We start from the raw sequence: 16,691 nt of genomic DNA, 5'->3' as shown, positions 1-16,691 counted from the left end.
CTTTTTAAGACTAAAAATAGGAAACCTCATATTCACCCTATAAAACTCTCCATAAACCCCCATTCACGTAGTAAAATTACTGTATGCTGCATCGCGAGCTTGTTAGAGTTAATGAAGATCTACATGTTCACACGAAATTACCATTCGTAAATTAGTATAGTACCTAAAAAAAATTAGTATAATCGGATCATTTCTGCTCAAGTTATTAGAAAGTAGTTGTTAGAAAGTACACCATAAAACCAATGAGAATAAAACAGTTTTAAGAATGTTGGACACAGTTTGGACACAGATTGCCGGTCGAGAGTGATGTATAATTTTTCTCTCAGTATTACCATGGACAAAAAGAATTAAATATAGTCTGTCAACTGTGCTGCGGTTACCATAGGTACTGGCGCACACCGCTACGAGCGCCATGTAGTTACGGCCTAAGTGCTACGTAACTACACAGCGCTCCCAGTGGTGTGTGCCAGAACCTATGGTAACCATGGTAACCACTGCACGGCTGACAGTCTATATTTAATTCTCTTTGTCAATGGTATTACTTAGCTCTATTGTATCGAGTCTAGATGTATCAGGGAGTCAACCACATATCCTATTTGCCGCGACCTGATTTTTGACGAGGGTTTGTTAAGACCCCAGAGCCAGGGGTCAATCTGCCCATCGAACCACATCCAACCCTTGGAGCTATTCCTCACTATTCACACTACGTTGCTTCGTTCTCAGTTAGTTGTGTTTCGGAACTCGCCCAGAGAAGATGGAGCGTATGCTCAGTAAACGTGGCAAGCCATTGTTGGTTTACGAAGGCTACAAATTTCGATTCGACAGAAATACTTGTGCAGGAATGGCTTGGCGATGTGTCGAACAATCTTGTAATTCAAAATTGTGGACAGACAAAAGCGAATGTGTTGTGTTCAAAACCGATCTAAACCACCTTCATCCCAAACCCGCTAACATCCTTCGTGAGGTTATTAGAAACAAGTTAAAATTTAAAGCCACCAAAGAAAATACGGAGCGACCTCGAAAACTTGTTGAGGAAGAAATCGCATCTTATTCAAATTCTGTGACCAAGGAGGATGTTACCTCTTTCTCCCGGGCAATAGGAAGAGCACGCAGAGCAATTTCTTCGTCGCATGCATCAAGAGGAGATGTACATGATGAATTGAACTCCATTGTTATCGCGTAAGTACTTATGGCATACTACAGAACATTTACTCGAACAATAATTTCTTTCTTACTTTTGTTCACGTTTTGTAGTCATATTTACTTGGTAAAATTTCTTGATTTGAAGTTGCGTTGAACAGCGACTTCCAGTGATTGGCAGGTGGTTTAAGAGGCGACTCTCTCAGGTTCAATAGAAATAGTCGGGGGTCGGAAAGATTAACCAGTTTACAACCCACCCTGTGAACGGCGGATTCTTTTGTCACCCTCTTTCTCTACCTTCGTTTATACACATTACTACTGGCACCATTATGTATCTGTGATTTTTTTGTCTTCACATTTTCTAAACATCTTCACTTTGTATTGTTGATTCAGACTCCGACAACTTTAGCTATGTTAAATTAAATAAATTGAATTTTTTCAGCTTTAAGATAGTATTATTAATAAAAGTCATACTTGCAACACAATGTGGCTGAGATAGGTGTAATTTGTGCAAAAACTAATTCATGAAGGTAATGTAAAATTTGTTGTCTGGCCTCAGTAAGCCTAAGTAGGTTCGTTTAGTAAGAACGGCTTTACTGGATGTTTTCAAATTTTTTACAATTATATGTTAGATATTTTTAACCCTAGAACGGCCAAACGACTTTTTTAGTCGTTGGGTTACGGTAAGATGGTGGCCAAACAACTTTTTTAGTCGTTTGCTACAGACTTTTTTTCTAGCAAATATTTGGAACTGATAATATGCAGTAATCACAACACGGATTATACCATTGGAAAGACAATCAAATGAGCTACAATTTCCATACATTATATACACATTTACGTAACTAATAACGCAGGAAAAGTAAATAAACATAACACATATTTGAGTTTCGCGCCTCGCGGGCTTTATCGATCGGGCAGCAAAGGCAAAATCAGCCATTTTCTAAAATACGTGGCAAAACTATTCTACGTCGTAGATCATTTTGATTAGTACCACTGATTCCAGGGATTATTTCTCTACATTCTGTCCGTTGATAGATTTTGTCTAGCATTGTTAGTTTACAAGCTGTGATTTTTTTACAAAGCCTCTATAAACAAATTGCGTAAGAGTTTTCTATATGGCCAAACGACTTTTTTAGTCTTTTGGAAAACTATTCATTACTCTGCATGTATTTTGACGAGGAAAAAAAGAAACATATGAAAATAAAGGGGAAGAAATCCTCTTTCGAACTTACTATAGTTGAAAGTTTCCTTCAGTGATATTTTTGTTTTTCTTTTTGGTCAAACTGATGCAATGTCCAAACACCTGTCGCGCCGCGGTCAGATGTTTTCATTATTTGGGTGCGTGCAGCTGTTGGTTTGTAAACTAAACATTTATTTTTGATTCTATGGTTACCTAGTATACAAGTTTTATTATTTTGCTAAATAGATCTTATTTATTATGGTAAACAGCAACAATCATCCATTATAATCAAGAAAGGAAGAGTAATTTGTAGACAATTTAGAGCAAAACTTAGTGCTTGATCCAAAAATGTGCTCTTTTTTATATTTTGTTGCTTCAGAAAATAACAATATTTTTTTATACCCAATAAACTATATATTTTCTAAATAAGCATAACATTTCAAACATTTTGCATATCTTGAAATTCGTATAATCTAAATTTTTATTTTTTTACTTACATTTGAAGTTCAAAGTTTTTTTGTGATTTTCCGTAAGTAAAAACAAATTCTTTTTTCCAAGTGAAATACTATATTTATTTTTTAGCTATTGCATGTAAAATCATATATTTTTTTGTTTCTTGTTTACTTCCCTAACAGAAAATATGTGTTGTTTTCATGTTTTTGATCTATTTCTAAAAGTAGGCCTAAAAAGTATATAAGTATGTAAAATTCAGAAAAAGTGCAGAGTTTTACACTTTTGAACATAACTCAAAATGTTTTATATTAGTTTCAAATATTTTGATATATTTATGTAGGGAAATCAAAGTAAAACAATTTGTATATCTTGAATTTTTGAAAAGAAAAAAAATTAGATTTTGTATGCGTCCATACTTTTGAAATGTTGTTTTTGTGAATTTAGGATTTTTGTTTTTTGTTACAAAAATTTATTTTTTTGAACTAGATTTTTGTATTTGATTGATATATTTATGTTCTCTAGAATGTCCCGAATCTGATGGTATAAAATATTATATGTTTTGGTAAATAAATAAGGGTTTTACAACTGTGAGAGTAAAACGCTGCACGGAAGGCAAAAACTGCCTGGCCCTACAGAAACACTCTATGTGGCCGTTCTAGGGTTAAGTTACCATAGTTGTAGCTCAAAAATGGGATTAGTTCAATTTGAATAGTAATATTTATCATTATTGTATTTTTATTATTGTTCTTGTTGTTTATAATTCCTATAAAGTAATTAAGTTAAATCATGGAATTGGTTGAAACGAGAAAAGGGAATCCTTGCGTAATATATAATGGATACTCGTATAGAAAGAAAAGTGAAACAAAAAGTGGTTTAGTGACTTGGTACTGCGTGAACGATAAAAAGAGCAACTGCTGTGCAAAATTAAAGTCAAAGAACAACGAAATCGTTAGTGTTGGTGAACACAAGTGCGTTCCTGACGAGGCAGCGTCGGAAGTCAGAAAAGCTAGAGTACCTGAGAGTCGCCGCTCAACCCACCCTCCGCTCAGCCCACCTGCCGCTTACTGGAGGTAACATTGAAAACATTTCATTACCAAAAAACAAATACCCTAATAACACATAACGCGTTGAAATAAGACTAGTTTACAGTTTCGGTATCACTGAATGGAGGCAGTTGTGACAGTGGATATTAATCTCTTTTATATTTTAACCCCGGCGCGCTGTCCGTATGTATGTACCCAGCCACTTATAATTCAATATCGTAGTGAAACCCCCTTAAAAATTAATTCTTTCAATTTTACAATGTCAAAATTGGGAGGCACTGGATTATTTTAAACTAAATATTAATATAATCTATAACATGAAGTGAATCACAAAGAATCTTTTGTTATGTATTGTTTTATTAAAATGTATCTAAATATACATAAAAACTTGTAAAAAACTACAGCATTGCGTCTGCTACCCATTATTTCCACCATCATTGTTGTTGTATTCTTAAGGAGATTTTTTTGTGAAAATCCAATCTGGCAAATGGAAATTCGCATAGGATGCAGGTTTGCTGCGGTTGGGGTATTTTTGGAACTTGTTAAGTATCTTTACCAAGCTGACTGTCACAGGAATGAAAAAAAATCCTCATATGTTCTTCGTCAGAATTTGTTGTTGCCTGGGTAACTATAAAACACCACTGTAGTTATGTAGGCTACTTATTTGACAGGACAAATGTACATGTATAGGACAAATATATAGTCCTTCACAATTCAATTTCTCCATATGTTGCTTGATTTGGCCATGTAACATAATGTTTGACATAATGGCCATGGAACAGATGAGAAAGCCACCCTCGACAACAGCTGCTTACAAACTGATATGCAGCCAGAGGGTTGTTTTGAATCATCCAAACTAATCCGGGGGTTGGCAGGTAGATATTAGGGTTCCTTGAAGCAGGAATTGACCTGCGAGCTGTCGAGGGAGGGGGGGGGGGTCTCCTCCCTGACCACTGTCCGGGTAAAATAATGCAAATAATAAATACACTAAGTATTTCCATACCTAGCTAATATGATTTAGCCAATTAGCTCAATTTAGCGATTTAGTTAACTTAATTCAGCTTAATGTAGCTACATTTTATGACCTTTAATGAAGTTCAGCTATTTTTTTTAGTTTAACTCTCCGAGTGTACACACTTTGTGTAGTGTTTAGTGTTGATTTTTCGACTCACAAACACTGTTTACGGCGAAGGCTCTATGACTGACAAAATCGGATTGAACTGGATCGAGTTAGGTATCGTTTTATTTGGCAGATTCTAAGCTTTCTCCCGAAGTCTGTCTCTAAGCGCTTTTTTTTCTTTTTAAATGCGCAAAAAATAGGCAAACATTAAGGCCTAAACTAGGGACACTCCTACGAAACTAGGGGCTAAGCCTACGAAAATACATTGATATGTTAATATTGCCTTTAAATTGACAGAGTTTTAAACAGATTAGCAGTGAACCCCGCAATGTCGGTATCAAAGTACAAAGCCGATCACAAAATCAATAGGCGGAATATTCGTGACCTCTATCTTAACACTCATGAATCATGTTAAATGCTGTAAACACATCTATAATTGTATTACAGTATATAAACATCTGGAATATTCTTTCTAGATAATTCCAGACCAACTACTATCACGTATTTCCATAGTTCATTCAGAAAGTTATAAAACCTAGAATATACGGGGTTATTTTAAGTATCCGAACAATATAATATTACCTATGATGTTTTATGTAGGCTATATAACGGTAATTCACAGGGGATGGTATTCATGTGTGCACTCACCCTATATGGAATTTGATTAGGCCTAGGGTATTTATTCTCTAAAACGTCTTGACTAACGAATATGTTATTTGAGTGAAATTCCGAAAACACGACCTGTGCCTGAGACGGAGTAAGCAGTTTGAGTAATTCCAGCTACCCCCTTGCCATCTGTGTCAAACCTCATTTGCATTAAAATCCATGGTGGTTTTCGGTGTCAACTGTGTCATCAGTAAGTTATAGATCACTACCAGACGTTGGCATCCTTAGTGGCTAGGCTGAGACTGACCTCATTTGCATTGGTACTGTCTTTCAGTTCTGTGCAAACCTCAGAATAGAATGGACGTGCATTTAGGGGGCACTTGTAAGGGGAGAAATTTCCTATTGGTTGATAAATATAAGTTCCATAAAAAGTGTGTGCTAAAAAGTGGTGTTGTGAAGTGGGTGTGCGATAGATACCAAGACCGCAAAGGCCGCTGCTTTGCTCTCTGCTACACTGAAGGTAAGTTAGTAAACATTATTTTGGATTTTTACTTCCTTGTACCATTTTTTTTTACTTATTTGGCATTTATTATTTTATAATCATTTTCATACTTTTATAAACAGTCCGAGCTTTAATGTTCTTCGTAGTGTGGATACATTACACACTTTTAGTTTTAGTTCAAAGTTTAGAAGGCCTGTTTAATAACATATTGGAAAAAAACTAACCTTGAAAACATCTATTGTTTCTTAATGGAACAATATTGAATATACTTATTCATAATAACTCGTTAGAGATGATTTTTGTTGTCAACGTATCCATTCAATCAGGCCTAATTTAATCAGGCATTTTACATTCAGGGTTCTAAATGGTTCTATTTAGGTAGTTAATACAATCTTCATTCTTCTATGTCAAAAATTGGACGAGAATGTTGGAAATTATTGAAATCTTACTTTCATCCACACAATTAAGGCATTTATTTTACATTTTTAACATATATGACTTATAATAAAAGCAATAAATAATAAATAAATAATTAAATAGACCAGTCAAAATCTAAATAATAAAAAATTATATTTTTGTTATTGTATTTTGACTCCTAATTATATTTTTTTGATATTTTGGACGTGCCTTTTTGGTAACATAAATTAAACCTCAGGGTTTGGTCCTGCATGAGCTAAATATGTTGCTGTTAACAATATTGTAGTCCCTTTACCCACACTTTGCAATAGGACCTGAATTCAGAAGAAAATGTTGTAGTTCTTTAAAATTTACTATAAAAACCGCCCACCACCATTGAGTATAGAGGGAAACCCCAATTGTACCCTGTTATAACTCTGTAAATAATTTTTATACAGACTCCATGGAGTTGTATTTTATTTAGTATGTAATTAGTACTAAATAAAATGAGCTTATTACTCGAAAGTTAGAGGCAAAGTTTTTTAGTTTGGCGCCAACAGGAACAAAATTAGTACAACCATTTGGTATAACTATTTAACGTGAATTCACCATAATTCACCATAAGGTGAATTCACGTTAAATAGTTATACCAAATGGTTGTACTAATTTTGTTCCTTTTGGTGCCAAACTAAAAAACTTTGCGTCTAACTTTCGAGTAATAAGCTCATTTCAAAATTTAAAAATTCATGCTACAGCGCACATACAGCACAAAGAGGAACATATTTATATAAACATTAAGTAACATCTTTGTGCCACAATTTTTAAATCTTTAACATAGCTTACGAATGAATACTAAACATGTGCAGCAATATTTCCCGTAGTGTGTACATACAGGGGACAAAAAATCCCCAGGACGGTTAAAAAATACAGACAGAGCTAAAAACTTTAAACAAAGTTACTGTGTACAGTATAACAATAATTTGAACACACCATTCAGTGATACGCTAAATCCACAGGGCGCGGCTTGCTAGGAATCGAAGAATATCTTAAGAGTTCTTGGAAGTTAGCGGCCATTCATCTTGGATAATTTCAAACCACACCTTTAAGATTTAATTATCGCCCAAAAATAGTTTTTCAAACATCAAAGTGATTATAATTTAAATATCTTGTATATTATGAGAAAAAAATTGTCTTTGTTGTTTTGAATTGATTTCCAAGGGAGTTCATGGAAGCCATCAAACATCTTGGATTTGCCCGCCATAAGAGAAATGTTAATTTTCGTTATTTTTCAAACTAAACAGCCGCGGAAGAGTTATTTACTATCTCAAAATATTTATCAAATACTAAAGTGATTGTAGATTAAATATCTAGTATCCTACTGTGAGATTAAACATTTTCTTTGTATTTTTAAAATTGTTTTATGAGTTAGAACGTCTAGGCTCCAAGGACTCTAATTTGTAAGCTTAGGTTTATTAGAATTTTGTTCACAGTCTCTTTAAATTTTTACGACTTGTACAACTCTAATACGTGGTTACTCTAATATGTGATCCCAATTTAAATATACATTTACATTTAAACAGAAATAGTATATTGAAATTTTGGTTTCGTTGTTTTACAGGTTAAACTACCATTATCTAAGGCTCCTTCTTTAAATACTGTCTACATAAAAATACATATAGCTTATAGAAATTTAAACACAAATAGTATATTGAAATTTATTGTTGTGTTTTAGGGGAAACTACAGTTATCAAAGAAGGAACATTTGAACACAACCATAAACCAGATATAAAGAAATATACAAGACAAATTATTTCTAACATATGCAAAAGAAAAGCAACCGACAGTCCTTTTGAAAAACCAGAAAAACTGATCAAAAAGGAAATTGAATCTTCTGCAGTGCGTGAAAACCTCAGCAAGCATGATATGCTTGTCATTAGGAAGGCCATGTGGTTAGAAAGAAAGAAGAAATTGAAGAACTCTGAGAAGACTCTGACATTGCCGTAAGAAACATATTTATCAACTATATTTACCTCTTTTTACTATAGCCTATTTATCTCCTTCAATTCTACTGATCATGTCTGTAATATATTGCAACAAAGCATGAGAACTGAAGATAATTGTTGCTTTACTGATAATGTGTGTGAAGCAATTTTAACCCATGGAATCATTTCACGGAGATTAGCTGTTTACTTACAGGACATTCTGTACATATATAGATAGATTTATGGTAAGAATCAAAAGGTTAATTTAGGAAAAAAGTAAGCAAACAACTATAAACAAAAACAAATTGTCAAATATGGCGTATCTTTAATATTTTACCTTCCATGTCATCCTGATCAGTTTGTATGTACCAAAAACACCCTCTGACCGCGGTTCAATACAGACACAGGTGTGTGGGCTGGAGTGGGATGATCTGTGTAGCTTTGTTATTGACTAAGATCAGCTGTTTCATCAGGAACAGCTGGGTCCAGTTTTGAACCATAAAAAACTACTGACTTATTTTAAGATCGAACGAGCAGACTTTTGATTGCCAGTTGACAACAACTAACAACTAATTAAAGATTGTTCTAAGAACTAGTTAAAGATCATGTGTGCGTCGCTGGTCCATGTGAATGAACAATTTCGTACTATTGCAGTAGCAAATGTGTTAAAAATCAAAATCAAAATAAAATAAAATAATGCCTGGAGATAACATGGATGATTACATACATACCAAATTTCATAAAATTGGACCACAGATGTGGTCTGTTACTCTGAACACATTCATACAGACACACACACAGACAGGCAGACAGACATCTCTTCAAAAACCACTTTTTTGGGTTCGGAGGACCCAAAACGGATAAATCCAATCAAAACTCAAACTCAAAAATGTTGGCCAAAACAATACTTTCTCCATGTACTATATCTAGGGTAGAAAGTGTAAGTTGGGGCTCAACTTTAAATACCTAAGGTTTGTAAATTAATAAAATCGGAAGATACATACATTGAATTACATCTCGTAACTAGTTGATGTGTCAGGAGTATGTTAACAATCTATCTAGTTATAACTAATTTATTAAATAAATATTTTATTATAGAATTTGTTCGTTTTATAGTAGAGTGTCAAAAGCTGAAACCTCTCTTCCAGTCGTTTTTACATGCCGGGATCATTGGTGAAATTCAAAATACAAAACATATATTCCCCCGCTGTGGCCAACCACAACCTGCAGACTAAGCGAAAACCAAGTTTGATTGAAATATATCCATAACTAAGCAAACAGCAGCAGTTTATTTATTCTCCATAAAAATAAATGTGGAAACTTTGAATTTGCATTTTTAAAATTTTCTCCATAACCATTAGACATATAACAACGCTTCAATATACTAAATTTGTTTAACTAAAAAATGGTTTGGAAAGAAATTTTGAAATGGAAAACTCCAATTTTTACCCCATAAAACCCTCCATAAACTCCTCGCTCCCATATTCCGATAATGCTCGATTGCTAACTCATTCGAATAAACGTTGGTTTTACATTTTTTAACCAAATTTAATCAAAATTGTACCATTTTTGCTTGAGTTATCTCACTACGGATCTCAAAACAAAAAAGTTAATCGGTCCCGGGTCTAGGTCTGAGGATGAGACCTACGGTAATGGCTTATTCCCTATATGGGAAATTCGCTAAAAAGGTGGTCAGTGGGTGAAGGTTTTTTTTCAAGTGTGGAAATGCGAAAATTACTTGGTTCCCCAATTTCAAGTGCCTCTGGATACCAACTGCTCTGAATTATTGACTTAGCAGCCGGCTAGCCAAGGTGGGTGCTGAGAGTGAAGAGTAACGAATAGAAAGACCGCTTTAACGCCGGAGTATTTTTTCTTCGGTAAGGTTTGGGTTACTTTGGCTGGGACAAATATATCCCTTAAATTGTATTTTGAATATGGAAAATCTGGAATTATTCTTATATTTTTATCGTCACTTGTTTACCTTTCATCTATAATATAATGTTTTTAATAATCTATACATTTTGTTAACGCGACCCCTCTCTTCCACTAAGCCTTTAGACTGACAGTCCGCGATGTCATAAATTCAGAGCTGTTTGTCCCCAGAAGACCTTGTCATAGCACGGTGGAAATACTACATCGGCCATTCATAAGCGATTGTGAATCAATAAACATCATGGAGACTAGTGATTAGCCAGACGGGCAAGAGATATTAATTACTTAATAGGATTATATGTACAGTATATATGAAACAGCCATGCATACAGGGTGCATTAACCCTATAAGGAAGGAATTTGATCAAAGTATTCCTTCTCTTTAAAAACGTATTGAGTAACGAAGTGTGTTATTATTTGAGTGAAATTCCGAAAAAAAGGACCTGGGCCTGAGACTAAGAATGCAGTTTGAGTAATTCCAGCTACCCTCTTACCATCCCCCTTATTTAAAACCTTGCATCCGATCTACTGTCTTACAGTTTTGTTCAAAATTCAGAATAAAATGGACGTGTATTTAGAAGACAGTAGTAGGGGGAGAAATTTCCTAATGATCGATCAATTCAAGTTCCATAAAAAGTTAGTATTGAAGAGTGGCGTTGTGAAGTGGGTGTGTGATAGATACGGCAACCATAAAGGCCGCTGCAAGGCTATCTGCTACACTGAAGGTAAGTTAATAAAATTTATGATGGTAATTTATTCCTACTACTTTTTTATTTTTTTAAATCAAACATTAAGAAAAGATTTATCATTTTGTATCCCTTTTCTTATTTTTATAACAATTACAAGCTGTAATGTGTTTTTCTTGGTATGGTGTTTTACACTTTTAGTTATGGCTCAAAGTTTCAAAAAAAGCCTCTTTAAAATAACGTATGGGAAAAACTAAGAAACAATATTGGGTATAGGATCTTTTTTGACAATGTAGCTATTGAATCAGGCCTTAGACTACAGCATTTTAGATTCTGTGTTTTTTTTAGGGAGTAGGCCTAGCTATTAAAATCTGCTTATATTTTTAATCTTGGAGAAAATTGGACCAGAATGTAATAAATTTAACAGAATTTACAATATTTACGTTTTCCAATTATCGTGTTGATCTTTCCTTATAAGCTATTATCCTATCCTGTCAATGTATTTATTTATACAATTTTGTAATATAGTATTTATATATTCAATAATGAATGAATTTCTTCTACTCCTGCTGTCGATGTCACAACAAAACATTAAAACAGATATCACACATTTTGAAAAAAATTATGTCTGTTGTCTGGCAGCCGTTTGAAACTTACTTGAATTTGCAATATTTTAAATCTTTGAACGGCTCCTATTTTTGACTCAGCTGTTCAGTTAAGCTTTGGTTTTGGCATTATATAATAGTCAATGGTATTATATTCTACTATACTATAAAGACCATTACAGTACTTTGATGTGCATATATCAACCTACGCTTACATTTGAGATTTCCTAATGACTCCTAGCGAGCCACGCCCCCCCCTTCAGGAGGTAGCCTATCACTGAATAATATCTCTTAAATGATTTCTATGCTCTGTATCTTTGTTCCAGTTTGTTAACTCTATCTTTATTACTATTTAAATATTTAACCGTCCCAGGACTTTTTGGACACAGCTCCAACACACACCTTTTACATTTACACACAGCTTTTTGGGCACCTTTTTATACAGTATATTACAAGGGAAATCTATTCATATGGTTGTTAAGTACCATTTGTGTGCCACATTTTTTAATCTAACTTCAGCGTGAAGCTGGAGTGCACATTTTTAAATGAATATTTAACTCCTTAAAGATATAACAAAACATTTTACAGTTTGGCACCCAAAGGAACAAAATTAGAACCACGATCTGGATTTAACTACTTTTACTATTTTACATATATGTACTGCATCACAGGCCTTTTAAGTTATAGTCAGGTGATTGTAATGTTAACTTTTACAGTGTGTGGCAAACCTAAGTCAAGCGAAAGCTGTCAGAATTCGACAAAATTTGGTATGAAAATGTAGTTTTCATGAGTTCGTAAACAAGCAATATCAAGTCATAGGAACAAACGGTTATGATTTTTTTGTATTGTAACTAAGTATTAAACAGAAGATTATATTTATTGCCCCTCTATATACATAGGCTTTTTACATTTTTACAACTTTTATACAAAACACAAACAATTGAAACGGTACTTAACATATAATTGAATACTTTCTATAATATGAGATCCCAGTAAAAAATACATTTGTAAACACAATTAGTATTTTATTGAAACTTGGGTTTTGTTGTGTTTTAGGTGAAACTACCGTTATCAAAGAAGGGACGTTCGAACACAACCATGGGCCAGATATCAAGAAATATTCAAGACATATTATTGCTAACTCCTGCAAAAGAAAAGCAAGTAACAGTCCTTTTGAAAAACCAGAAAAACTTATTAAAAAGGAAATTGAAAGTTCTGCAGTGAGTGCTGAAAATATCAGCAAGCATGATCTGTCGATCATTAGGAAAGCCATGTGGTACGAAAGAAAGAAGAAATTGAAGTCATTGCCGAAGTCTTATAAAGACATACAGGAGCCTCTGATATTGCTGTAAGATACTAAACTGAGTGATATTTTTAGTATAATAATATTTATTTTTTATTTTAATCATTAATATATGTAGTTAGTTTTAGGCCTAATTTATTGCATTAATGTACATATAAAGAAAAATGCCCTAGAGATGAATTATTTGTTACAATTGGATCACATGAATAAACAATAAACGTAAACAAAATTACACCAAATTAGATTAAATTTAATTCCAATACGCTCTACTCTTTATGTACAAAAATAATAAATATCAACTTCAAAACCAAATTTCGATGTGTACCTTTTGTCATTTAACAATGTTTTACTGCAGATAGCTTTGTACTTTAATAACGAAACTTAAAGAATATTTGAAAAGATATCATTTAGAGTGAGTCATTACATGTTTGAAAAGTGTGATATTTATTGAGCACTTTAAATGTTTGGGAATATGTATAGACCCACTTTCACTTGTGTTTTGAATGTTACTTTTCACTACACTTCAAAAATAATTATTTTCTTAACTAAAACAAACATTAGATATTTCTCTAAATTACAATAAAGAACATTACAAAAGTCATAGCATTTTTAGGTTATCCCTTAAACTAAAAGTTGATATTTACTTTGGTTGTACAGCTTTGGTTGTTGAAAATTGAAACAGTTGACAAAACAATAACACATCTTAGTTTGTTTATGTCCGCAAAATCCACAAAAGTAAATTAACATTACTTTCGCATAGTAAACAATGTAATGATGAATGTAAACATGTAACAAAAACAGGTCATTTCACAGTAGTGTAGAGAAAAAGTAAATACTACCCCACATTATGAGGATAAGTACTGCCACTTTTTATGGTCTAATAATGGAAATGCATGGTAAGAAGCAATATGTTAATTTAGGGAAAAAGTAAACAAACAACTATAAACAAAAACAAATGGTTACAGCTGATGTATCTTTGATAATTTTATTGTGATCTACAATCCATAAGTTAATTCTTTTGCCCTTATTAAAGGTTTTTCAACTAGTATTTTCAGGGGGGGGGGGGTTGATAGGTGTGTGGCTAATAGTTTTCTCAAAAGTTCGCGACCCTTAATTAGCAATAATGTAGATGTCAAAGAATAGTATTTTTCTATCCAACTGAAACCCCTAATTTACACCCTCGCCCAACATTTTCAAAGGACGCTACAACTTTGAATTATATACGCCCCAATCATTGTAAGTGATACATGTACACTCTCTTTGGAGAGAATGCCCATCCCTCCCTCAACGGATTGCTGATCAATTTGCATGTTTCAAGCGACTTTATCTGCCTGCTAGACCTCCAGATCAGTTTTGATGTTGCAAAACTACCCTCTAACTGTGTATCAGTTCTTAAACTCGTGTAGAATGGAGTGTGATGATATTTATAGCTTTGTTACTAACCAAGATCAGTTGTTTCATTTGTCAGGAATATTTTTTAAATCCCAATGGTCGGGAGCAGCTGGGTCCAGTTTCGAACCATCAAAATACCTACTAACCTTTTTCTGGATCAACCTTTTGATTGTTAGGCGAGCACTATAACCAACTGTTTAGAGGCCATTCTCTAACCTGGAAAATTGTATGAACGACTGAACCTGAAATACAAAATTCCTATTATCTTTTTATCTGCTCTCTTCGATGTGTTTAAGCACTCTAATTGCATTGCATTATTATTAGTACCTACATTATTATAGGTAATATTAAAAATAAAAAGTTGAGGCTCAACGTTGAATTCCTAAGGTTTATTCAATGAAATTAGATGATACGAACATTTCATTACCGTACTTCTTGTAACTTGATACGTTGGGTGGATGTTAACAATTCATTTATTTTGCACTTATTTATTAAACAAATATTAGTTGAAACCTCTTTCTCAACCGTTTTTACACAAGATCTTTTGGTGGAATTCCTACAAAACTAAAAAAAAGTGGACAGTAGGATGAGGGTTTTAAGTTTGAAATGGAAACTTGGCATGGTACCCCAATGCCGGAGACCAGCTGCTGTGAATTATGGACTTGACAGCCGGTCAGCCTCAAGTGTGGAGAGTGAGGAAGGGAGAGGCCGCTTTATCATCGGAATATTTTATCTTCGGTAAGGTTTGGGTTAGTTATGCTGGGTGAAATATACGGTATCCGACAAGTTGTATTTGGATATGGAAAATCTGGAATTATTCTTATATTCTGATTTTTCACGTTACGTTTCATCTAGTATAATTATTTCATGCTCTCAAATCTGATCCAGAATATACACTGGTTTAGTACGGTTGTAGTCATTAAGTAATAATTCTTTCATATTAATCATTTAGCATTGTCACAAAACATTTGGATTTACATGAAAAGGTGGAAATAAACAGCTACCTCTCAGTTACCATAAACCCTCAGACGACGAACACTGATTAATACAATTAAACTGATCCAATTTTATGCAGTTTATCTAATGTAAATATCACCTAAGTGACAAAGTGTTCCGGTGTCAATGCAACCCCTCTCCTCCTCTCAGCCTTTGGGCTGACGGCCGGTGACATCATGAATTCAGAGCTGTTTGTCCCCGGAGGACCTCGTCATAGTACCGTGGAAATACTACAACAGCCACTCATACGTTTTTGTTTAATGACGCAGTGAACACCATGGAGACTATGTTTAGCCAGAGGGGCAAGACATTGAAAGTGTACGACGGTTACAAATTCAGACGGACCTCCATGACAAACCAAGGGGTTGCGTGGCGATGTGTGCAGAAAAATTGTGTGGCTAGGTTATATACCGATGAAAGTGAAAATGTTTTATTACAAGTATTTAATGATCATAATCATGAAAAAACTGACAAAATCGAGCGTGAAAAGTTTTGCAACACTGTAAAAATAAAAGCGACAACCGATCTAACGGAAAAGCCATCAGAGCTGATTCGGAAGGATTTGACTGCTACCGGCACTACTTCAGACTGTTTGACGGAAAAAGACATAATTTTAGCGCGGAGGGCGTTATATAGGGTGAGGAGGTGTACACGTGCTCGGTCGCCAGGCGCCGTTGCTGATATCAATGAGGGACTATCTCCAACATTTATAAGGTAAGAAATACGAAAATATTTTTGGACATTTACATTAGGTAAACTTGTTTTGTTAGAAAATAAGTGTTTAGTACAATGATAAACTATAGGAAAGACATAACCGTGAATATTGTTTGTTTAAATAGGCCTACTTTACTAATTTCATAGGAAAAAAATGTGTTTTTTCAACACTAACATATTTTAAAAATTATCTTGTAACATGTATGAGTGGTTTTAAACCGTGTTAAAATAATAAAAATCCTGCCGTATTAATTAGCAAACAGCGAATATTTCCTAACACCATAATAGAAGACGGTGTCTTGTATTATCTGGTATAATACCATAGATAAAACCTACTAACCGTAAAATAATAGAAACAAAATTTTGGCGACGCTAGCGATCAGTGTCACCGGAACTGATGTATAAACAAAAAACTAGCTTGAAAATTTACAATGGGATGAGAAGTCTACTTGTGTTGGTTAGTCTATGATAATGCAATACACCCCCGACATGTGATCAAGTTACATTTTCTAATTAATATTTTGTATCTTACAATGATAATATTGAAAACCTAAGGAATTTGACATTAAACCTCGACTTCCATCTAAATTAATGTAGTTGTGATGATGCAATTCAAACAAAACGTACCGTAACTAAGGC

The 16,691-nt window shown here is 33.9% G+C and overlaps 1 protein-coding gene across 13 annotated transcripts in view; it reads left to right on the top strand.

Annotated features, from left to right (window-relative positions):
• The window catches only part of LOC128993620 (mucin-2-like), a 104,558-nt gene that overhangs the window by 12,392 nt on the left and 75,475 nt on the right, over nt 1–16,691 (top strand). For 2 of the 13 annotated variants that reach the window (XM_054417634.1, XM_054417624.1), the window contains exons 2-3: nt 5,880–6,065; nt 8,176–8,443. The exons of 4 other annotated variants lie outside the window; for them this stretch is intronic. In XM_054417634.1, coding sequence (XP_054273609.1) covers nt 5,903–6,065; nt 8,176–8,443 — 431 coding nt within the window. In that variant the 5' untranslated portion in view covers nt 5,880–5,902. Of the gene's footprint in view, nt 1–603; nt 1,180–3,624; nt 3,847–5,879; nt 6,066–8,175; nt 8,444–10,633; nt 11,082–12,703; nt 12,996–15,607; nt 16,053–16,691 lie in introns of those variants that run through there. 7 more of the 13 variants (XM_054417625.1, XM_054417627.1, XM_054417629.1 and 4 more) reach the window with 6 other exon arrangements.

Source organism: Macrosteles quadrilineatus, unplaced genomic scaffold, assembly GCF_028750875.1.
Source record: "Macrosteles quadrilineatus isolate MER2022 unplaced genomic scaffold, UCM_ALF_1.0 Scaffold_4__1_contigs__length_99947679, whole genome shotgun sequence".
Lineage (NCBI taxonomy): Eukaryota > Metazoa > Arthropoda > Insecta > Hemiptera > Cicadellidae > Macrosteles > Macrosteles quadrilineatus.
This window is presented reverse-complemented; position numbering and strand designations above follow the sequence as displayed.